Genomic DNA, 25,506 nt, shown 5'->3' on the forward strand with positions numbered 1-25,506 from the left:
GTAATAGCAACAAATCACCTTCAACTAATGATAAGAGGTGCCTACTGTAAATTATAACTACTTCTATACATAATATTAGGCATGAAAAAAGGGGCTTCACATGTCTGTTTATCGAGAGGGTGAGATCTTGTGATCTGAACTTAATTAACATTAGTTTAATTTATCAAAATGGAGCTCTGTTGCAGTGATGATGAGACTCCAAGAAGTGAAATGGATTCAGAAACAAATGATTCAAGTGGAGGCATCACAAAGACTTTGGCAAATGCTGGATGTGATTTGGAAGGAGCTCAATTGGAACTTGTTCTTAATCCACTTCGACTTGCATTTGAAACCAAGAATCCAAAAGTTATTGAACTTGCATTGGATTGTATTCATGTATGTTGTTTTCTATTTACTTCTTTGTAGTTTTAATTACATGATATTATAGAGGGAAACTAGAGAAAAAACCATTATATATGTTTGACAGTTTTGAGGTTTAACCACTTATACTTTATAGATGTGTTTCACTAACATTTTTTGTTTCAAAAAGTTTTAGGATCTTTCACACTTTAGAGATTTTGTTATTATATTGCATACAAGTTTATGGAAAGTTGTGATTAGTGTATTTGAATGAAACAAAATATCTGTTTATAAATATATTCAAATAAACATTTTGTAAATGCAGAAACTCATTGCTTATGATCATCTAGAAGGTGATGCTGGTTTAGAAGATGGAAAAAATGTTCCATTGTTTACAGACATATTGAATATGGTGTGTAGTTGTGTTGATAATAACTCACCTGATAGGTATATCCTTCGATTTTTTTTTTCTTTTCATTTATTTTACTTGATTGTTTCTCACTTTCTCAAATAGTTCAAAACTTTTATGACAACTTTTGTATGCATTCATGTAGTACAATTCTTCAAGTTTTGAAAGTGCTACTTACTGCAGTATCTTCTGCCAAGTTCAGAGGTAAATTTTAAATGCTTGAAAGGATTATGTTATTAATTTATTATTCTTCTATTGTTTTTTTTACTTCTGTTATCATTTTCTTGTTTGTTTTAAAAAAACAAGTCTTTGATTAGCAAGAATCATGTCATTATTACAATTTACAAAAAAAGAATCTATAATTTCAATTTATAAACGTTTAGTTAAAGAATCAAACACAATGACAATGCCACATCATATGCCACATCAGCATTCAAGTCTTCCACTTCAGGTAGCTATAAATTTCTTTTTGAAATACGATTTTTGTTTTTTTCAGTTCATGGGGAACCATTGATGGGAGTAATTAGAGTGTGCTATAATATTGCTCTTAACAGGTAACTATTAATTTATATTTAAATGTTTATTCCACTTTGGCAAATTAAAGTATTAAACTAATAAATTTTCTTTTCAAATTCTTTAGTAAAAGTCCTGTTAATCAAGCTACATCCAAGGCTATGTTAACTCAAATGATCAGCATAGTATTCAGGCGAATGGACAATGACTCGGTTTATTTATGTTTTATTATTTTATACATTATCCACTAAACTTTATTTATTTATTTATTTATTTTATAACTGTATTTCTTGAATTTTAGGTGTCTTCAGATGATCCACCTATAAACAAAAAAAGTGATGCATTCATGAGAGTTCAAGAAAGTTTATCAGTTGATGATGAAAGTCAAATGTTGACTCCAACTTCCCACAGCAATTCTATTGCACCCCTTGAAGAGCTTCAGAATCTTGCTGGTGGAAATGACATAAAGGTCCCTTTATTTTTATTTTTTATTTTTTAAATCTTGTGAAAGTCAAGATCAAGATCAAGATGGTTGACTTTTTTGTTTTACAGGGATTGGAGGCAGCTCTTGACAAGGCTGTGCAACTTGAAGATGATAGAAAGACTAGGTATGTTTATAAATGATGAAAACTTTTATATATTTTAGTCACAATTATAAGTTTATAACATATAAATTAGTAATTTACTAATTTATCCTTTGAACTTTATATTCTTTAAGTGGGGTTGATCCTGAGAGCATGAGCATTGCAGAACGTGATGCATTACTTGTTTTTCGCACCCTTTGCAAGGTTTTATAATTTTTCTGCATCAAATTGTTGAATTTTTGGTTTAAAATTTGTTTCTTGATTTGATTTATGCTATGAAAGCAGATGAGTATGAAAGAAGATAATGATGCATTCACCACAAAGACACGAATTCTATCTCTTGAACTTCTACAGGTTCTTTAGAGCAGCTAATTATAATAACTTGTCTTTCTTGATAAATTTTTAATGCAATAAATATAAACATAATTCCATCAATTTCTTCTTAATATCATCAAATTGTTGATTTTTCAGGGCTTGTTAGAGGGTGTTAGTTACTCATTTACTAAGAACTTCACTTTCATTGACTCGGTCAAAGCTTACTTATCATATGCTTTATTGAGGGCATCAGTTTCAACATCCTCAACAATCTTTCAGGAAATTTTCAAGCTTCAATTTCCATTTTGCTTTTCTTATTTTGTTTCATTTATAAAAATCTATTATGGATTTTGGAAATGATGTGTATCCTTTTTCATACAGTATGCAGCTGGGATCTTTTCAGTGCTTTTGTTGAGATTTAGGGAAGGACTTAAGGCAAGTTATAACTTGTAACTGTTCTATGTGTTGTATTCATCTCTTTGTGATTCACTTCAATCGATTTAATATCAATTTTCAGATTGAAATTGGCATCTTCTTCCCTCTTACTGTGTTGAGACCTTTGGATAGCTCAGAATGTCCTTTGAATCTCAAATTAATGGTGATTCGGTATAATTTCTGCTTATTATATTTAGATGAACAAAATTTTCACAAACCAAAGTTTGAAATATGAGATTCTAAATAGAGATGATCAAGCCTCATCAGTTTGCTAAAGGAACTTAGAGTGAATTACAAAAATTGTCTGTGTAAACTTTCTGATTTTTATGGTGTTTAGTCCAGAGTTGAGTTATTTTTCAGTTTTGGTCCTTATTACAAGTTTTCATATCAGTTGTGGTCCTTGGGACTTTCTGGTTTAGTCTTCAGTTCAAGGTTTCATATTGATTTTGATCCTTGTTTTAAGGTTTCAGGGACCAAAATCGATATGAAACCTTGAAATAAGGACCATAACTGAAAAAAGTTTCAGTTTTGGTTCTTATTTAAAGGTTTTAGGGACCAAAATCGATATGAAACCTTGAAAATAAGGACCATAACTGAAAAAAGTTACAATTTTGGCCCTTATTTCAAGGTTTCAGGGACCAAAATCGATATGAAACCTTGAAATATGGACCATTACTGAAAAAAAGTTTCAATTTTGTTCCTTATTGCAAGGTTTCAAGGACCAAAATCGATATGAAACCTTGAAAATAAGGACCATAACTGAAAAAAGTTACAATTTTGGCCCTTATTTCAAGGTTTCAGGGACCAAAATCGATATGAAACCTTGAAAATAAGGATCATCACTGAAAAAAGTTTCAATTTTGGTCCTTATTTCAAGGTTTCATATCGGTTTTGGTCCCTAAGTCTTTCTGATTTTGGTCCTTATTTCAAAGTTACATACCGATTTTGGTCCATGTTTCAGGGTCCCAGGGACCACAATTGATAATGAAACCTTGAAATAGGACCAAAACTGAAAAAAACCCTTCAGTTTTGAATCAAACACAGTAAAAATCAGAAAGAAAAGGGACCACATTTGTAAGTTACTCATGATTTTATCATATATTGTTTTTGCTTACATCATCATACTCTTGTTGAAACAAATATAACAACAGGATGCTAGAGAAGATTTGCAAGGATCCTCAGTTGCTTATTGATCTATATGTGAACTATGATTGTGATTTTGATTCTCCTAATTCATTTGAAAGAATGGTATTATGATTTATGATTATAAATTATTCAGTTATTAACTTCTGCATATGTGTTTTGTTCTTAAATGGTTTTTTTTCATTCAAATTTAGGTTACAACTCTTTCCAAAATAGCTCAAGGGACACAAGAGTTGGATCCTAACAATGTTAACTCTATCCAAACTGGAACACTTAAAGGATCTTCACTTCAGGTTTGAAACAATTGATGCTACAAACTTATCAAACATTTAATGTATTTAAGGTTTTGCCCTTGGTCTTTTATAGTGCCTTGTGAATGTGTTGAAATCACTTGTTGAATGGGAGAGTTTACGTAGAGAATCAAAGCAGAATAAAGACAAAGATAGAAAATCTGTTCATGGAGATGTGACACCTCATGATTCAAAAGCAAAAGATAGCAATGGATTAACAAGTAATTTTGAGAAAGTTAAGGCTCAAAAATCCACCATGGAAGCAGCAATCTCTGAGGTATTTATTTGATACTCTGTTCAAATGATGTTTTTGAACTTTAAAGTAAGTCTAGATTTCTTGTGAATTTGAGAAAAATATATGATGCCCATTTAGCTGAATAACAAATGCTATCAATTTAGAGAAAAATTGGTCTCAAAGCATGTATCTTTTCTTGGAAAAGAGATAGATGGAAGAAATAGCAACATACTGTTTTTTTGATTTGTTTGTTATAGCATCCTACTACCATTTGGTAGATTTTATAAAATATAATGTCTTAGGGTTAATCTCAAAAAAGACCTTATATTTTGTGTTTTTTCCGGATTAAACCTCAAATTTATTTTTTGCTTGAAAAAGACCTTTTATTTTTTCTGAAAAGCCCTCAACTTTGTATCTTTTTTTTCCGAAAAAAACCCTCAACCTTCTAAATGCTTCCAAATAATCCCTCAACTTTTTTACTTTTTCTCCTCACATTTTATAATTTTTTTTTGGAAAAAAATGACTAAAAGGGCCATATTGGAAAAATGACTAAAAGGGTTTTTTTGAGATTAACCAAAAAAAAAAAAGAAAAAGAAAAAGAAAAATGCTTTATTATAACATCCTGCTTTCACTTCTTTCTATTACAACATTATACTTACATTTTTTTTTCTTACTAAGGCGTTTTCCTTCGAAATATATAGTTATATACACATTAATAACATTGTACTTCCATTTTATTTTTCTTTCTTAGACATTATATATAAAAAATCCACCCAAACATTTTTTCAAAGTACAATATTGTAATAAAAAGAAATGAAATTAGGATTAGGATGCTATAATAAACAAATCAATAACCCTAATAGGTAATGCTTCATATGAAATGAAACTTATTTTAATATAAAATACAGTTCAACAGACACCCTGCAAGGGGAATTGGATTTCTCACAGCAAATAGGTTAGTGGAAAACACACCCGTTGCAGTTGCACTTTTTCTCAGAAACACATCCAGTTTGGATAAGGTACATCTTCTTATTTTGTAAAAATTAAGGTTTAAAACATAAGTAAATGTGAAAGAGTTGACTTTCAGGCAATGATTGGTGATTACTTGGGTCAACATGAAGACTTTCCTCTTGCTGTAATGCATGCTTATGTTGACTCCATGAATTTTTCTGGAATGAAATTTCATACAGCTATTCGGGAGTTTCTTAAAGGTTTTAGACTTCCTGGAGAAGCACAAAAGATTGATCGAATAATGGAAAAATATGCAGAAAGGTAATATAAAATTTTATTTTACTTTTTATTCGGTTTTAGATTCATATCATATTGTTATCAGTTTATATAACACAAGATTCATATATAGCAATTTAGAATCTATACTATACTTAATAAATAAAAATGACTTGTGACACATGTAATTTTTCTAGAGTATTAGTTCAACGATTTTATCCTTTATTCTCAGGTTGACATGTGGCAGTCTCACAAATTTTTATCTGTTAATTTAGTTTTTAAAATTCAAGTAAATCAAGATATGTATTAGATTTTTCAAAGTATAATGTTCTGATAAGAAAAAAAAGATGAAAATTTCAGTGTTTTAGTTTAGTAGATTTTTCAAGGTTTAATCTAAAAAAAGACGTTATATTTTGTGTTTTTTCTGGATTAAACCTCAAATTTATTTATTTTTTCCTGAAAAAGACCTTGTATTTTTTCCTTTTTTCCGATCTGGCCCTTTTAGTCATTTTTTTTTTCCAAAAAAGGGTTTTATGCAGAAAGTTCCCATTATTTTGGGATTTTTTTTGATAAAGTCCTGAATCATTTTTTTGAATAGAAAAGTCCCATTATTTTGGGAAAATCACATAATCTGTCATTTCCTGTTAAAATAAAAAAAGGACTTTTTCGTTAAGTTGAGCAAAATGTTAAATAATCGGGATTTTTCTGTTAAAAAAAAAAAACAAAAGATTTATGACTTTATCAAAAATTTTCCCAAAATATTGGGACTTTTCTGCATAAAACCCCAAAAAAAGTTGTAAAATTGAAGGTTTTTTTTTTTTTTTTTTTTTTTTTTTTTTTTCCTAGAAAAACTAGACAAATTGAGGGTTTATTTGGAAGCATTTAGAATGTTGAGAGGGTTAATCTCAAAAAAGACCTTATATTTTGTGTTTTTTCCAGATTAAAACTCATTCATTTTTTGCCTGAAAAAGACCTTGTATTTTTTTCATTTTTTCCCATTTGGCCCTTTTAGTTTCTTTTTACCAAAAAAATTTGTAAAATTTGAGGGTTTGTTAGAGAAACACTAAAAGGAAGTTGTTTTTTCGGAAAAAATACAAAGTTGAGGGCCTTTTCGGAAAAAATGAAAACATACAAGGTCTTTTTCAGGCAAGAAATAAATTTGAGTTCTAATCCGAACAAAACACAAAATATAAGGTCTTTTTTGAAATTAACCCATACTAAAACTACATTGCTATTTCTTGCATTTATGATTTTATTCCTTTGTAAACTAAAAGCTTACAAACTTTTCTCAAATATGTTGCAGATATTGTGCAGATAATCCAGGTCTTTTCAAGTCTGCAGATACTGCATATGTTCTTGCATATGCAGTCATCATGTTAAACACAGATGCTCATAATCCAATGGTGTGGCCTAAAATGTCAAAATCCGATTTTGTTCGCATGAATGCCACAAATGACCCTGAAGAATGTGCTCCAACATATCTTCTAGAAGAAATATACGATTCCATTGTTAAAGAGGAGATCAAAATGAAAGATGATAATGTTGGAATCGGAAAAAGCAATAAACAGAAGGTGGAAACAGAGGAAAAAGGCGGGGGTATTGTTGGTATTTTGAATTTAGCTCTTCCAAAACTGAGGAATGTGTCTGATAAAAGTGAGAGTGAAGGTATTATTAGACAAACTCAGGAGATATATAGGATTCAAGGAGCAAAAAGAGGTGTTTTTTATACTTCACAAAGGATTGAGCTTATAAAGCCTATGGTTGAAGCTGTAGGGTGGCCTTTACTTGCTACATTTTCTGTTACAATGGAGGAGAAGGAAGTTAAGGCACGTGTTGCTCTTTGTATGGAAGGTTTTAAAGCTGGAATTTATATTACACATGTGCTTAGAATGGATACCATGAGATATGCCTTTTTGACTTCATTAGTCAGGTATATACTAAATATAATCTTTTTTTTTTGGGTAGATTTTGAGAAATAGCAACCTACTTACTGAAACCTTTAAAAATGATGACATGGCGTCGGTTGTTGCCATGTCATCGTCCACATCGCCTGCCATGTATACAAACAAACAAACCCCATGATGTGGGATTTTCTTATATTTGAATAAATGATGACATGGCGTTGGTTTTTGCCATGTCATCATCCACATCACGTGCCATGTATAGAAACAAACAAACCCATGATGTGGAATTTTCTTAGATTTGAAGAAATGATGACATGGCGTCAGTTGTTGCCATGTCATCGTCCACATCACCTGCCATGTATACAAGCAAACCCCATGATTTGGAATTTTCCTAGATTTGAATAAATGATGACATGGCGTCGGTTGTTGCCATGTCATCGTCCACATCACCTGCCACGTATACAAACAAACAAACCCCATGATGTGGAATTTTATTTTTGATCATATCAGTAAAAGAGGTAAATACGTTGCTGTTTCCTGCAATTTTTTCTACAGGCTATGTTATTCTTTCATACCATTTACCATTTTACCCTCCATACTCATTTCGTGGGCCCCAACTCAATTCTCAGCACATTAAGTTTATGGGACCCACAATCTCAATTCTATGGGCAATGCACTTTACTTTTAACCACAACTGCAACATATTTTCAGTTTCGACATGGTGTTAGTTGTTGCCACGTCATCATCCACATCACCTGCCACATATACAAACAAACCAACCCCATGATGTGGAATTTTCTTAGATTTAAATAAATGCTAAAATTTATTTTTTGATCATATCATTTGTTCATACCATTTACCATTTTGTGGGCCCCATTCCATTTCTCAATTTCTCATGACTCAAGTAACATATTCATTTCTTAAAAGCAAATTAATTTACAATTGAAGTAATTATTTATACAACTGCAGATTCACATTCTTACATGCACCAAGAGATATGCTGAGTAAAAACGTTGAAGCATTAAGAACTCTTATAGATTTATGTGATTCAGAGCCTGATACACTCCAAGATACATGGAATGCAGTTCTTGAATGCATATCAAGGCTAGAATATACCACATCTAACCCTGTAATGACTGCTACTGTTATGCATGGATCTAACCAGATATCCAGGGACACAATTGTCCATTCACTTAAAGAGTTGGCTGGGAAACCAGCTGAGCAAGTTTTCTTAAACAGTGTTAAACTCCCTAGTGAATCTGTGGTGGAGTTTTTTTCAGCTTTATGTAACATTTCGGGTGAAGAATTGAAGCAGACTCCACCTCGTATTTATAGCTTGCAGAAACTTGTGGAGATCAGTTACTACAATATGTCTCGTATTCGCATGGTAATAGTTTATTATTATTATTTTTTTTATAAAATTTTACTTCATAATCACACATAGTTTGATAAAAATGTTTGTATTTAATGAAAAAGATGAAAAAAAGAAAAGGGTAGACCACATATTTTGTCCCCTATAAGGAATTTTTCACTCAGGCTGTCTCTATGGTTTGGTTTTGGTACGTGATGGATGTGAAATGACTATTTTGCCCTTATATGATTTTTTAGAATACTTTTTTTTTGTGATTTGTTTTTTTTTTTAGGGTTAGTATAAAAAAGACCTTATATTTTGTGTTTTTTCCGGATTAAACCTAAAATTTGTTTTTCGCCTGAAAAAGACCTTGTATTTTTTTTTTTTTTTTTTTTTTTTTTTCATTTTTTGCCAAAAAAATTGTAAAATGTGAGGTGTTTTTTTTTTTTTTTTTTCCGAGAAAAACTTAAAGAGTTGAGGGTTTATTTGGAAGCATTTAAAAGGTTGAGGTTTTTTTTCGGAAAAAAATACAAAGGTGAGGGCTTTTTTGGAAAAAATGAAAAAATATAAGGTCTTTTTTGAGATTCACCCTATTATTTAATGACTTTCCTCAAATTAAATTGGCCTACCCCACCCCCTTATCTAGTAAGCTGGCAATAGGAAGAAAAAATATAGATAATAAACAAATTATTAAAAAAAGTTAAAAAAAAATCAGATAAGGGCAGAATGGTCATTTTATATTGGTCAGGGACCGAAACTGAAACAAAACCAAACCATATGGATGGTCCGAGTGAAAAATTGCTTTTAGGGACAAAATATGCAATTTTGACTTAAGTATAGGGATGATATTTGTAGTTTACCCTAAAAAAAAGTAATGAAGCATAATCAAGATTTTTCAAGGAAAGTTCACCAAGGGGCAAGAAAGGAAACCTTGAACTTTTTTGGGGACTACCCAAAATGGAAAGTTTTGCATTCTTTTTAGGGTTAATCCAAAAAAAGACCTTATATTTTGTGTTTTTTTTCCGGATTAAACCTTTTGTCTGAAAAAGACCTTGTATTTTTCATTTTTTCCGAAAAAGCCCTCAGCTTTGTATTTCTTTTTTCCGAAAAAACCCTCAACCTTCTAAATGCAACCAAATAAACCCTCAACTTTTTTAGTTTTTCTCGAAAAGCCCTTACATGTTACAACTTTATTAAGAAAAAAACAACTAAAAGGGCCAGATCGGAAAAAATGAAAAAAACACAAGTTCTTTTTCAGGCAAAAAATAAATCTGAGTTTTAATTTTTAAAAAAAAACACAAAATATAAGGTCTTTTTTACAATTAACCCTTCTTTTTAGCTAGAAAGAAGTTGCATAAATCATCTTGTTAACTTCTAGTATGATGTAATCAATAGAACATTATTTATTTTCATTAATTTTTAATGACTGAAAATATTTATAAATCCAGGTATGGGCTAGAATATGGTATATTCTTTCTAATCATTTTATTGCTGCTGGAAGTCATCATGATGAGAAAATTGCAATGTATGCCATTGATTCTTTAAGACAACTTGGGATAAAATATTTGGAACGTGAAGAACTTGCTAATTTCACATTCCAAAATGATATCTTGAAACCTTTTGTTATTTTAATGCGAATCACTCGAGCTGAAACAATCAGGAAACTGATTGTCGATTGCATTGTTCAGGTATTACATAAATGATGAGGGCAAATATGTCTTTTTTTTTTTTTTTTTTTCTTTTCCATTGAGTCCATTAAGTAATTAGAAACATTATGGTATTATTGGTTTTGGAAACAGATGACAAAATTAAAAGTTGGAAGCATTAAATCTGGCTGGAGAAGTGTGTTTATGGTTTTTACAGCTGCTGCAAGTGATGAGCTGGAATCAATTGTTGAAAGTGCTTTTGAGAATGTAGAACAAGGTATCTTGATGTTTTTTTTTTTTTTAAATATATATATTCCATAATTTTAGGAGAGCATTTGATGATTTATAAAGTATCTATAATGGAGTGGAATAATAATAACAAAAGAAGATATCTTGTGTACCCTAATGAAAATCATCAGTTTTTGTCAATGACAATGGGCAAATAGGTAATTTTAACTTAAAACTTTTCAAGAGATTGAAATGTTGCAATTTTCATGGGATTTCCCAAATTGAGACTTTATAGCTCTTTTGTATAGAAACTTCTTCCAAAATATAGATATTCTTGTGAGCTAAATGCAAATATGCAATACTTTCATTTGTTTGTTTATGGGTTAATATTAAAAAAGACCTTATATTTTGTGTTTTTTCGGGATTAAACCTCAAAAACATTTTTTGCCTAAAAAAGACCTTGTATTTTTTCATTTTTTCTGAAAAAAACCCCTCAACCTTCTAAATGCTTCCAAATAAACCCTCAAACTTTTTTTGGTTTTTCTCGAAAAAACCCTCACATTTTACAATTTCTTTTACAGGCAAAAAAAATAATTTGAGGTTTAATCCAGAAAAACACAAACTGTAAGGTCTTGTTCATCATAGAATCCTACTTTTATTTCTTTCTATTACAATATTGTTATATTAATCTACTCATTTATAGCATTGATACTTGTCAATTTTTTTTTATTATTATCATTATCACATAATTGTACTTTAAAAAATCTATAATAAACAGATAAGTGAAAGTATGTTGTTATTTCTTTCATGTAACTGTACCCCTATTTTTTTTAGTGCATTATATCTAAGTTAAAGAATTTTACAGTTATATTGGAGCACTTTGATCAAGTTGTTGGTGATTGTTTTATGGATTGTGTGAACTGCTTAATTAGTTTTGCAAATAGTAAAAGTTCTCATCGAATCAGTTTGAAAGCAATTGCACTTCTTCGTATATGTGAGGATCGACTTGCAGAGGTTTGTATTTTTTTAATATTCAATTTCATTTTTTACTTATTACAACATTGTGCTTTGAAAAAGGGATATCTCCAGAAAAGTCCCAAACTTTTGGGAAAAGTTTAAATAAAGTCCTAATTTTTTTTTTTGAACAAAAAAGTCCCAATTATTTAACATTTTGCCTAAATTAATGAAAAAGTCCTTTTTTATATTTGAACAACAAATGATAGATTATATGATTTTTTCAAAATAATGGGACTTTTATGTTAAAAAAAAAAATTTAGGACTTTTTTTGAAACTTTTTCCAAAAGTTTAGGACATTTGTGTAGATGAAAAATACCCTATTAAAGCAATGTTATCCAAATATAAAGCAATTTTCAGTGGTATAATTGGGTAGATTTTTCAACGTATAATGTCCTAATAAGAATATGTGTTGCTAATTTCTTGCCTTTAGCCCTATTTTAAAAGAAACTAAATTCTGTATACTGCATGTATATATGTATATACACACTATATAACTTCCATTTATTTGTTTAATTACAACATCTCTACTTCCATTGTTTCTTGGGGTTAATCTAAGAAAAACCGTATATTTTGTGTTTTTTCCGGATTAAACCTCAAATTTATTTTTCTCCTGAAAAAGACCTTATATTTTTTCATTTTTCCAGAAAAACCCTCAAACTTCTAAATGCTTTCTAATAAACCCTCAACTTTTTTACTTTTCCTCGAAAAAACCCTCACATTTTGCAATTTTTTTGGAAAAAAAAGACTAAAAGGGCCATATCGGAAAAAATGAAAAAATACAAGGTCTTTTTCAAGGAAAAAAATAAACTTGAGTTTTAATCCGAAAAAACACAAGTCTTTTTTGAGATCAACCCTTATAACAAACAAATAAATGAACTAATGAACATACGTTGCAATTTCTTGCATTTATCCCTACTGTTAAAGACACTAGAATCTAGTTACATAACCAAAATTGATTTCCCTTTTTGCTTTGAACATTCAAATATGCATCTTCTAAATCTACACAAACACAATAAGATCCATTTATAAATTATAATCTTGTTATAGGGACTCATACCAGGTGGAAAGTTAAAACCAATTCATACAAATATGGATACAAATTATGATATCACTGAGCATTATTGGTTCCCAATGTTGGCTGGTTTATCTGACCTAACATCTGACCCTAGACATGAGGTCAGCAAATGTGCACTTGAGGTTTTGTTTGATTTGTTGAATGAAAGAGGAAGCCATTTTACTCCAACATTTTGGGAAAGTATTTTCCACCGAGTTCTTTTTCCTATTTTTGATCATGTGAGACTTGCTGGAAAAGAATCTCCAGGCTTTAAGAAAGATGGATGGCTTCGTGAAACTAGTGTTCATTCTCTTCAGTTGTTGTGTAACCTTTTCAACACATTTTATAAGGTATGTAATTTTGTAACCTTTTTAATTAACACTATGTTAAATGGTAAATGTTTCTTTTTGACTTAATGGGTTAAGCCTTAAACATCCCTTAATGTTTTAAGACACTAATATTGTGAAAAATGTTTTTTTTTGCAATGTAAGGGTAAAATGGTCATTTAGTCTTATTCAGATGGTTTATCCTATCTAGAAAAGAAAACAACACTTTTTAACACTATGGTAATGGTTCTTTTTGACTTAATTTTGATAGAATGACTTAATGGGTTAACCCTTAAAACCTCCCTTAATGTTATAAGACACTAATCTTGTGAAAAATGTTTTTCGCAATGTAAGGGTAAAATGGTCATTTAGTCTCATTCGGACGGTTTATCCTATCTAGAAAAGAAAACAATGCTTTTTGACACTATGGTAATGGTTCTTTTTGACTTAATTTTGACAGAATGACTTCATGGGTTAAGCCTTAAAACATAGGTTCAATGTTATAAGATGCTATATTAATGAATATTGTGAAATTTGTTTTTTGCAATGTAAGGGTAAAATGGTCATTTAGTCTCATTAAAACGGTTTATCCTGTCTAGAAAAGAAAACAATGCTTTTTAACACTATGGTAATGTTTCTTTTTGACTTAATTTTGACAGAATAACTTCGTGGGTTAAGCCTTAAAACCTGGCTTAATGTTACAAGACACTAATGTTAATGCATATTGTGAAATTTGTTTTGCAATGTAAGGGTAAAATGGTCTTTTTGTCTCATTCAGATGGTTTATCCTATATAGAAAAGAAACATACATCATTACCCATTCAAGACTTAATTGGGAAAAAGTAAAGCATGTGTTAATGGGTTAAGTGTAACTCCTAAACATAAGGGTAAAATGGTCATTTGCTCATCCAGTCGAAAAAAGAAACAGTCTGTATGTATGGGTGTTTCTTTTTAACTTAATCTAGAAAGAATAACTTACTTAAGACAAAGAAAGTTATAGGATTAAGTCTGTGAACTTTTACGATTTTGCCCTCATACATGTGATGTAGGAGGTGTGTTTCATGCTATCTCCACTCCTAAATCTACTAGTAGATTGTGCGAAAAAGACGGATCAATCCGTGGTTTCAATATCACTTGGAGCACTTGTTCATCTTATAGAAGTTGGAGGACACCAATTCATTGGTGCTGATTGGGATACCTTGTTGAAGAGCATAAGGTGCTTCTTCTTACTTTTAAATCGATAACGATATATATGAGATTTTACATATTTGCCCTTGTGTCAACTGACTTAACTTAATAGGGATGCTTCTTACACCACTCAACCCCTTGAGCTTCTGAATGCTTTGAGCCTTGAAAGTACAAAGAGTCATTCGATTATGGATGGAGGTTTGAAAGTTCAACCAGAAAGTAGTAGTAGTCCTTCTATTTTGTCTCCTTCTGCTAGTGGTGAGTTTTTCTAAAGTTTAAGCAAACAATAGCAATGTACTTTCATTGATTTATTTATTTATATTCCTATTACAACATTCTAGTTTGAAAAAATTACCTAATTATTTACAACAATGTAATTTAATTAGTAGCTTTTCAAAGTACAATGTCATAATTAGAAGGGTTAATCTCAATGAAGACCTTGTATTTTGTGTTTTTTCTGGATTAAACCTCAAGTTTATTTTTTCTTGAAAAAGACCTTGCATTTTTTTTTTTTCATTTTTTCGATCTGGCCCTTTTAGTCTTTTTTTTTTTTTTTTTCCGAAAAACTTGTAAACGTGAGGGTTTTTTTCTGAAAAAAGGATAAAGTTGAGAGTTTTTTTTCGGAAAAAGTATTTTTTTCATGAAAAAAGTGAAGTTGAGGTTTAATCTGAAAAAAGCACAAAATATAAGGTCTTTTATGAGATTAACCCTAATAAGAAAATATTGAAAGTGTAAGACCTTAATGAGAAAAAAGATGAAAATAACAAATTTTCTAGTAGGGTTAATCTCATAGAAGACCTTTTATTTTGTGTGTGTGTGTGTGTGTTTTTTGAATTAAACCTAATCTTTATTTTTTTCATGAAAAAGACCTTGAATTTTTTCCGGAAAACCCTCACCTTTGACCTTTTTTTTTTTTTTTTTCCAAAAAGACCCTCAACCTTCCAACTGTTTCCGAATAAATCCTCAAGTTTTTTAGTTTTTCCCGAAAAACCCCTCACATGTTACAACTTTTTTTTGGAAAAAATGACTAAAAAGGGCCTCATTGTAAAAAATGAAAAAAATGCAAGGTCTTTTCTAGGAAAAAAATAAAATTGTGGTTTAATCCAGAAAAAACACAAAATATAAGTTTTTTTTATTTTTATTTTTTGAGATTAACCTTTATAGTAAGCAAAAGATAGTAATTACAATGCTCTTATAGAAAGAAATGAAACTAGGATCCTTTAATTCACAAAAAAATAAAAGTACATTGCTATTTATTGCATTATCTCTCTTTTTTCAAATAAAGGGAATATAAAAAAAATTATATTTGACAGATAAAAATTTATTAATGGTGGGAAAAGATCATCAAGATGACAGACCATCAACAGATCCACAAGAATCAGAAGGTTATAACTTTCAAATCCCATTTTAAAAGATTAATAATATTATCTTATTCAGAAAAAGAAACATTTTTAAATTTTTAGGTCAAAGTCAAACTCCTTCATCCAAAAATGTTGAGAAATCTCCTCAAAGAGCAAGTTTACAAAGGACTCGAACAGTAGGTCAAAGATTAATGGGAAACATGAGGGATAATCTTCTTGTTAGAAGTTTCACTTCTAAACCTAAAAGTCAGATTTTGGATGCCCTAATTCCACCTTCCCCATCTAAGGTTTGACTCACTCTTTGACTTTTTATTTTTTATCTCCAAAATCCAAATTGAATTTATGTAATCTTTAGGCTCATGAAGAGGAGAATGAATTTGATGAAGAAAGTCCATTTATGGGAACAATAAGAAGCAAATGCATAACTCAATTGCTACTCCTAGGAGCCCTTGATATCATCCAGGTATCTGAAATTTGGTTTTTGGAATGTAAGGGTAAAATGGTCATTTAATCTCATTCAGACAATTTATGTATACAACACTTTATCTAGATAGACATCATTACCCATAAAAAAACAGACCCTTTAGTTATAGTTTAGTGGCAAAATCGATAAAAATAATAGTTCAGTGGCTAAATTGTAAAATGACAGAAATCACATCTCACTTTTCTGTATTTTTTAACCTTTTTCATTGAAAATGTTAAAATTACTGTAGAAAATAGTTAAGTGGCTAAATTAGTAAAATAATAAAGGTTAATCTCATAAAAGACCTTATATTTTGTGTTTTTTTTTTTCCGGATTAAACCTCTAACTTTATTTTTTTTGTTTTGAAAAAAATCTTGTATTTTTCATTTTTTCCGAAAAAACCACAACTTTGTCTTTTTTTTTTTTTGGTTAATTACATAAAAGACCTTATAGTTTGTGTTTTTTCCGGATTAAACCTCAACTTTATTTTTTTTGTTTTGAAAAAAATCTTGTATTTTTTTATTTTTTCCGAAAAAACCACAACTTTGTCTTTTTTTTTTTGGTTAATTACATAAAAGACCTTATAGTTTGTGTTTTTTCCGGATTAAACCTCAACTTTATTTTTTTTGTTTTGAAAAAAATCTTGTATTTTTTTATTTTTTCCGAAAAAACCACAACTTTGTCTTTTTTTTTTGGTTAATTACATAAAAGACCTTATAGTTTGTGTTTTTTCCGGATTAAACCTCATCTTTATTTTTTTCATGAAAAAGACCTTCTATTTATACATTTTTTCCCATCTGTCCCTTTTAGTCATTTTCCTCCCAAAAAAAAGTTGTAAAATGTGAGGTGTTTTTCAGGAAAAACTAAAAAACTTGAGGATTTATTTGGAATCATTCACAAGGTTGAGGGTTTTTTCGTAAAAAATGAAAAAAATACAAGGTTTTTTTCATGGAAAAAAAAAAGTTTAATTTGGAAAAAACATAAAATATAAGCACTTTTACGAGATTAATCTTTTTTTTTTTTTCCAAGAAAAACCTCAACCTGCTAACTATTTTCGTAAAAACCCTCAACTTTTTTAGTTTTTTCCGTAAATACCCTCACATTTTACAACTTCTTTTGGAAAAAAAAAAAAAAAAAGACTACAAGGGCCAGATCGGTAAAATGAAAAACATACCAAGTCTTTTACAAGAAAAAAATAAAGTTAATATTTAATCCTTGAAAAAACACAAAAAAACAAGTCTTTTCTTAGATTAACCCAAATATTAAAAGTAAGTTATGCCCCCTTTTTTTTTAAAATTAAATATCTGGTAAACATGCAGAAAAAATACTGGAGCAAATTGAAGGGTGATCAAAAGATTACAATTCTTGAAATTTTATTCTCCATGTTAGACTTTGCAGCATCCTATAATTCCTACAATAACCTCAGGTTACGAATGCAACATGTTCCTCCTGAAAGGTTCGCTACATTACAAAACCCTCAAAATTCCACTTTTACCCTTTTTCCTTATTCCACAACAATCCATGTGGTAAAAAAAATAAGTTTCCTTTTTAGTTTGTAAGGGTATTTTCGTCATTTGTAGAGTGATCAAAGATTGGTATAGTGATGGGAGGAGGGATTCAGATGCTATTCAGAAGACAATCGACTTAATCATTCTGACTCAAACTAGTTTATCTTCATTCAGGCCTCCATTAAACCTCCTTCGACAAGAATTAACAGGAACTTCCATTTACTTAGATGCGCTACAAAAGACAGCTTCTGGAATTCATAATCCAAACACAAATCGAGACCTTGTAACATCACCACATGATGATGATGATGATGATGATAGGGTTAAAGTCGATGCAGAAGAAAAGCTCGCGTCGTTTTGTGGGCAAGTGCTGAAAGAAGCTTCTGATTTTCAATCGAGTATTGGAGATGCGACTAATATGGAGATTCATCAAGTTCTTGAACTTCGTTCGCCTATTGTTGTTAAGGTATTTTCATTTTTTACTTTTTTACTTTTTTTTTTTTTAAATTGCAAGAATGGTCCTGTATTATGTCACAACTCGCAAATTTGGTTCAAAAAGGTTTGTACTCAAGGTGGTTGTCCGAAAGTTTGATTTTGTTGCTAGTTTGGTCTAAAATTTTTAAAACTTTTTAGAAAGACATATTTGCCCTTGGTATTTTCCTTTTTTCAATTTTGTTTTTATTATAAAAAAGAAAAAAGAAAATACCCACCCTACCCCCTCTCTCTCTCTATATATATATATATATATATATAGAGAGAGAGAGAGAGAGAGATATTTTCTTTTTTCTTGTTCTTTTTTGATTTCTGTAATAAAAAAAATTGAAAAAGGGAAAATACCAAGGGCAAATATGTCTTTATAAAAAGTTATAAAATTTTTGGACCGAACTCGCAACAAAATCAAACTTTTGGACCATTGGTGCGAGTCAAAATCTTTTTGGATCAAACTTGTGAGTTCTGACATAATACAGAGACCATTCTTGCAATTTTATCTTTTTTTTTGTTTACAAAGAGTGAAATTAGGGTAGAATTAATTTCGGTGTCTTTAAAAGTTAAGATTGGAAAATTGGTACTTTGGTATCCCAAAAAGTGCACTTTGAGTCATTTTGTTAGACGGAGGTAACTTGAGGGACAAAATCTGAACTTTTTGGGATATCAGAAGGACCAAATCTGCATGAAAGTTTTAGTTTTGAACTGACCATGTGAATGAAAAAAATGGACTTCAAATGCACATTTTGGGGTACTATAAGGATCAATTTTGCAATGTACTCTTAAGATAATGGTATCTTGTGAACACAAATTTCTAATGGCTTACCTTCTAACAAGAGAAATCTCTAATAAAGTCCAAATATTTTTGATCAATTTACGGTTTAATTTCAACATTTATTTTTTAAACAAAAAAGTTCCGATTATTTTATATTTTGCTCAAATTAACGAAACATTAATTTTTTTCAACAGAAAATAACAGATTATCGTATAAAATTAGATAATCAGGACTTTTCTGTTCAAAAAATAAATTTTGGGATTAAACTGTAAACTGACCTTAAATATTCAGACTTTATTGGAGATTTCCTTTCTAATAATACTTAAAAAAAAAACAACGGTTTTTTTGTGACGTAAAAAAAATTAGGACTTAACAAGGAAAGCCATATAATTACTTTCTCTATTAAGTCATTCTATCTGCATTAAGTTAAAAAAGGAAAAATTGAAAGTACAATGCTATATTTTGTGTGTGTGTGTTTAGGTGCTTAAGGGTATGTGCTCAATGGACAACAAGATATTCAGGAGACACCTTGAAAGCTTCTACCCTTTGATCACTAAGCTCGTATGTTGCGACCAGGTAAACATTTCACTCCCCCTTCTACAAGAAGGGTATTTTAGACATTTCACTAAAACAATATGAATTGGTTTGTTTCAGATGGATGTTCGTTGTGCTTTAGCTGATCTTTTCAGTATGCAGTTACATGGATTGATTCAGTAGGACACAAAAACACTTTTCATAGTAAATCATACAAAAAAAAAGAGTAGAAACAATAAATAGCAACGTACTTTTTATTACTTAAATGCAATAAATAGTAATATACTTTTTTTTTTGTACACTTATTTCTTATTATGGCATTGTAATTTCAATGAATTTGTTTTCTTATTAGGGCATTATACCATTTATAGCAAGGTAGTAACTAGTTTAAAAAGGTTTATTTATTTCTTATTATGGCATTGTTGATGCTGTTTTATATGAAGTTAATTTAGTATCTTCAGTTCTATGGTTGTTTCTTTTAATATTGAAATTTTATAAAATAGCTATGAGTTTTCGAAAAGAATAATAAATACGGAAGATTTTTTTATTCTTTAATAAATGAATTAAAACTAACCTAATATTGAGTTACTTATATCAAATACTAGTAATAAATTGCAACCGACAACTTATTAGCCTAATAGTCTTTTAAGAGCCGCAAATAACTAAACAAAAAGGGAAGAAACTGATATGATCATCCTCAAGACAATACGATCGAGAAGAAGTCATGCAAAAAAGCATTTTAGGATTTTTCGAATTTAACAATTGTGACAAAGATTAAACCAAGGGTTAGGAAAATATTTTATGGGTGATTTCCTAGTAAAAGAGAGGAATCTCTCGTCTTCAATGGTAACAATTAATGTTTAAATATGTACAATCATAATTATGCCATTTTCAATTACTATATGTTTTTTCATGGATTAATTTTTCACTAAAAGATTATGTTGGATTTATAAGCAAATTGTCCAAGTAATTCGATTGATAAGTAGTAGAGGTGCAAACGAGCCAAACTACTTGTGAGTTACTCAGGATCGGATCGTTAAACGTTCAACTCGAAACTGATTTTAAACACGCCGAAGTCGAGCTCGAGTTTAATATTAAGCTCGTTTATTAAACGAGCTCGAGCCTGTGTCACTAAGTTCGATTAGGTTCACGAGCCTAAACGAGCATTTATAGAATATAATTTATTATTATTTTTATATATTAAAATAAAAACATATGTGGGGATTAGGGATTTATGATATTAGTAAACGAGCTTCTTAACGAGTTCGAGCCACGTTTAAACTTATTTAGACACGTCAAATAAAAAACAAGTCGAGTTCGAACCTGAATCGAACTTATATAATTATTTACAAGTTCGAGCCGAGCTCGGTACAAGAAGCTCGAATTGAACCGAGCTCGAGCTCGAGCCTTATATAACTTAAACGAACCCGAGCCGAGCCTAACTAGGCTCATGCTCGGTTCGACTCATTTGCACCCCTAAGAACGATTATATGTTATTTTGTTGACAAACAAAGTTTTATATGTTGTTTCCTTCCAAGTGATAGGAGTTTGAATGCATTGTATATAGATTTTACAAAACAACCCTTTGCATTTAATTAGAAGTACCAAACAACCTCCTTTTTACATTTTTTTCCACACCAGTACTGGTTTCTAGTTTCATACCTCTCAACTGCTTTAACCCATACCAAGTACGCCTGACAATCGTGTCGTGTTCGGGTTGGCGTGTCGTGGGTTGGCGGGTCAAAATATGTCAACCCAAACACGACCCATTTAAATATACAGGTCACGGGTTGGCGGGTTTGGAACATAAACCCATATATGACCCGTCAACCCATTTATTTATACGGGTTCACAGGTTGGCGGATTCGTGGTTTGAATTTTAGACATTTAAGTTTTAAACATCCAAATGAAAATTAAAAATATTCATAGAAACATGTTACAATCTTAGCCTTATAGGTTACGACTTACGACCTAAGATCATCTATCATGAGTCAAAATATTAAAATATCAAAACAGTCAAATGGTCTATGAATCAATTGTATATATTATATAATACTTATTAAATATTAATACTTGATACATAAATACATTTAAAAATAAAATAATTTTTTATTAAGAATGTAAACGGGTTGGCGGGTCAACCCGTTTAGTTTTTGAGAAACCCATATATGATCCGTTTAATAAACGGGTTGGCGGGTTGAAAAACTCAACCCAAACCCATTTATTTCGTATCGTGTCGCGGATCATATCGCGTGTCGTGTCGAGTATTGATAACCCTAATACTAAGTACCCTTATGTAATAAACAATAAAATAAACATTTTGATTTTTGGGTTAATTATCCTTTCTATGACAACATAAGGCCCATTTCAACTATGGACCAGGCCCTGCATTAATCTTTGACTTTTCACGTCCCCAACAGTCAAGAATTTGAAGAATTTGACATACTCTTGTTTAGTCTGTTAAGCTCCAACAGGAAGATCGAGAAACGAGAGAAAAAGAATGGGTTCTTCTTCTAAAGATCAATTGCCGCCATATCCGAACGCAGCTCGAATCTCCGATTCTCAATGCTATTCTCAGTACACCGCTTCTCTCAAATGTAACCATACTCTTTCTATGATTTTACCCTTTCATTTCGCTAAATTTGTATTGGTTACTCCATAATTAACGAACCACTTTAGTTTTAGGGTTCATTCAGTTTTCGGACCTCTGCTGTTCATCTATTTTTAGGGCTTCTCTTATTGCTTGAATGCTTACTTGGTGTCTGTTCGAAATCACGCTTGTTTTATCCAAAATTTTCCTTGATCTTCACATACAGATTAGATAAAGAATAAAAATCCCTTTTAGCATCTGTCGTTTATCTGGTTTGCGAAATCTACTGTCTTGCTCCAACAATTGGTGCTATTGTTTATATTTTTGGGTGTAGTTTTTACTAAAAATGGTCTATATCTTTCTTTGATGATTGTTAGTGGCATAAATTTGAAACTATCTGGTGTTATTTAGGAATCAAATGTTTTTCTATTTTAAATTTCTTCATGCTTGTTTATCTATATGTTGGAATCTATCCCTTTTCTGCACATATTTTTGTAATCATTAGTAATAAGTCCTGAATTCTCAGGTTTGGAAGAATTTAGCTCTGATAAAAGCAAATGTCAAGAACATTTTGATGTCTACAAGGAATGCAAGAAGAAGGAGGTTAGTTTTATATGGATTTTCAAAAAATGGTAGATTACATTTTATTTTTTATTTTTATTTTTAATTTTTGGTGTTGTAGAGAGAGGCTAGATTGGAGCGCAATCGAAGTCGATCACTTTTCTCATGAAACTTCATTAATGACTCCTAACATTTCATCCTTTTAAAGTTGTGAGCATTTGAACAAATGATAATGTATTACTTTATTAATGTTTTTCATAATAAACTTTGTTATGTACTTATGTTAATAATACTAGTTTTTTGTTTGCGAAAAGATGATTTTAAGAGTTGTTATATTTTCTATTTATATGTATAATAATTGTTACACCTTTCATGTTAAGTATAATGTATGGATTTTGGTGAAAATCGGCATATTTATGTGATTGGTTATTTGAGTGTTTTGTTTTGTAATTTTTTGGTCTAGAAATGAAAGATTGGAAGTGATTCCATGTAATTTAGTAAAATGAAGATACATATTTTGGTACATGTTGGAAATACAATGACATCGTATGTAGGAACAATGAATAATGACCTAAACAAATTAAAAAGTGTTGCTATTTATTTAGTTTTATTAAATGCGAAGTTTTTAGTAAGAAATGCATATATATTAGTTTTGAGAGCGGATGTTTTAATTTATAAAGTTAGCTCTTCAATTTGCTTCATTCTTAATTTGTTTCCAGTTTAAGTACTTACATTTAAGTTGTGTGATATGTATGTGTGCGTGTGGTTGTGCATGTCTACTTTGTTGCTGGTGATGTGTTTTAATGTAAGTTGTGTGTGTGTATATGTTATGTGTATGCAACTACAATGTATGTGTACATGTGTGTGGATGTGAGAAATAGCAACATACTTTTGGAATGAAAATATTTGAACAATATTAAATAACAACATGTTTTTCAAATGAAAAATAGGCCAACACACCTAAACTGGGTCAACACGCTTAACACATTTATGTAGCACATTGGGCTAAGTTGGAAGTCTTAATCAATTTAATTAAATAGGTTTGGTTGAGATTCTTAACCATTTAATTAATGAGTTGAACTTGAACCCAACTTCATGTCGATCCATTGCCAACTTTGCTCCTACAGACAACCATTTGATACACATTTTAACATGCTTTGGGAGCTTTAACTTATCCATGAAATGATTTACCTCTTTGATGTTTAAGCTCGTATATTTGATGTCCTATCAGTTTTCAATCTTCTTTCACAAAATTTCATAAATCGGCACTAGATAAGAACATGGAGTTTCTTTCTCAGTGCCAAACACCTACTTTTTATATTTAGTCGCCTCACTACTGATGTCCAAAAAATTAAGATCAATGTGGGATCTTAAAAGAAGTCGGTTCCATAACCATTTCTAGACATCTTTCTTGCTCTAGTTCAAGTTGATATTACTCACAATTTCCTGTATCTTGTCAAATTCCTCCTTTTCGCTACTGTTTCTAATTATCTATTTCCATTTCCATTGACAGTTCGGCAAACCATCTGATCCGCCACTTTGTAATTGACATGTAGTTCAAGATTGTACAATATATGAATTAGGGTTTGTAATACTTATCACAACGCCATTTATCATTCTAGAATTCCATGTTTTCTGCATTGCAATTCACTTTCTTACGTTTAGAAATTGTGATAGTGCAAGAAGTGACCTGTCATCCGTTGTGAAGCTCACCCGAGCTTATTATGTGAATCGACGAGTTTGTAATCCGAGAAGGCTGTTATCTAAAGATGTCTCTATCTGACAAAGTCTACAAAATGACTAAGGAAATTATCAGAAAAATCCAAATATTTTTGGAAAAGTTTCACTTTAGTCTCAATTATTTTTTGAATAAAAACACCCAAGAAACTGGCTAAATCTTACAATTTAACCCTTTTTTTACATTTTCAACTGTTAACTGCTAACGTGGCATGCCAAGCTGGAAGGGCTGTTGACGTGGCAGCTGATGTGGCATGCCACATCAGCCTAATTCAATAAACCTTAAAAAAAACGTAATTCTGAAGAAAAAGTAGGACAAAACTGCAATCTTAGTTCTTATGGTTTTGCAAAAATTGTTGATAGGGTTTGAAAAGTTTCTGACTTGCATGGACGGTCCAAAATCTGGAATTTTCCGTGGTTTTGGTCCTAAAATTAAGAGATTTATGTGGTGTTAGTCCATGAAACACTTGAATTGACTATTTTACCCTTTTAACCTCTTTTTTTGTATTTCTTTATTTCTTTTAATTTGTAAATAATAATAAAGAAAAAGAGAATCCTTGACCACACCCACTTGTAGTCTCTCGTTTTATCTTTCCACCTAGTTTTTGTTGACCAAGAAGATCACGATCCTCCCCCTTCATACACTTCTCCTACAACCAAATGGCATCACCAGTCCACCACTAACCTCTAAAACCATGGTAATCAATTCAAATCCACGACTATGGGTGATGATGTTATTCAATCTTTTCGATTTGAATCTGGCGGCATTTCTGAACCCAGATGAACCTATTTGTCTCATGCTTAAATCGATTCAATCTGTGAATGCATTATGGATGGACCGGATTCTAAATCTTTTCATCTGATTAATACAGATGGGTGTGTTGGTCAAGAAGAAGGTAAGAAATTCATGAAATCCTTACCCTTCAATCGCAAGCTAGAGGTCCAACTGAACCCAGGTGAATCAATTTGAATCGATTCAACATGGGTCTTGTAAATTCTGGGCTCAACTTTCATGTATATTGCAAATCTAGGGCTTGTAAATTTAACATTTGAACCTACAAATTGATTTTTGAATGATATTGTGTGGAACAGGCTCGGGTGCAGGATCCGAGCATGTTGACGACGGGCTATGCGAGTTTATCGCGTCTGAGATCACGAGAGGCATCCTTGAGTTTATCGCGTCTTGTGATCTCAGACGCGATAAACTCGCATAGCCCGTCGTTAACATGCTCGGATCCTGCACCCGAGCCTGTTCCACACAATATCATTCAAAAATCAATTTTTGGG

At 30.8% G+C, this 25,506-nt stretch overlaps 2 protein-coding genes across 2 annotated transcripts; both read left to right on the forward strand.

The window, feature by feature from the left end:
- The first annotated feature begins 1,458 nt into the window (after positions 1–1,458).
- Positions 1,459–19,630, forward strand: LOC145008953 (brefeldin A-inhibited guanine nucleotide-exchange protein 5-like). The gene is made up of 28 exons (XM_078967598.1): positions 1,459–1,473; positions 1,563–1,730; positions 1,814–1,869; positions 1,980–2,049; positions 2,131–2,199; positions 2,317–2,412; positions 2,542–2,595; positions 2,678–2,766; positions 3,747–3,843; positions 3,933–4,031; positions 4,105–4,305; positions 5,172–5,282; positions 5,351–5,535; positions 6,794–7,420; positions 8,364–8,781; positions 10,194–10,433; positions 10,545–10,668; positions 11,485–11,633; positions 12,684–13,040; positions 14,066–14,232; positions 14,317–14,462; positions 15,518–15,589; positions 15,668–15,852; positions 15,921–16,028; positions 17,348–17,484; positions 17,711–18,002; positions 19,278–19,373; positions 19,452–19,630. The coding sequence occupies exons 1-28, from the start codon at positions 1,459–1,461 to the stop codon at positions 19,512–19,514; spliced, it is 4,491 nt and encodes a 1,496-aa protein (XP_078823724.1). The 3' UTR covers positions 19,515–19,630.
- A 2,131-nt stretch (positions 19,631–21,761) lies between these two features.
- Positions 21,762–22,795, forward strand: LOC144999756 (Cox19 family protein (CHCH motif)). The gene is made up of 3 exons (XM_078958924.1): positions 21,762–21,928; positions 22,448–22,524; positions 22,604–22,795. The coding sequence occupies exons 1-3, from the start codon at positions 21,832–21,834 to the stop codon at positions 22,649–22,651; spliced, it is 222 nt and encodes a 73-aa protein (XP_078815050.1). The 5' UTR covers positions 21,762–21,831; the 3' UTR covers positions 22,652–22,795.
- The last annotated feature ends 2,711 nt before the right edge of the window (positions 22,796–25,506 follow it).

This window comes from Lactuca saligna, chromosome 1 (assembly GCF_052625555.1).
Source record: "Lactuca saligna cultivar CGN05327 chromosome 1, ASM5262555v1, whole genome shotgun sequence".
Taxonomy (NCBI): Eukaryota; Viridiplantae; Streptophyta; class Magnoliopsida; order Asterales; family Asteraceae; genus Lactuca; species Lactuca saligna.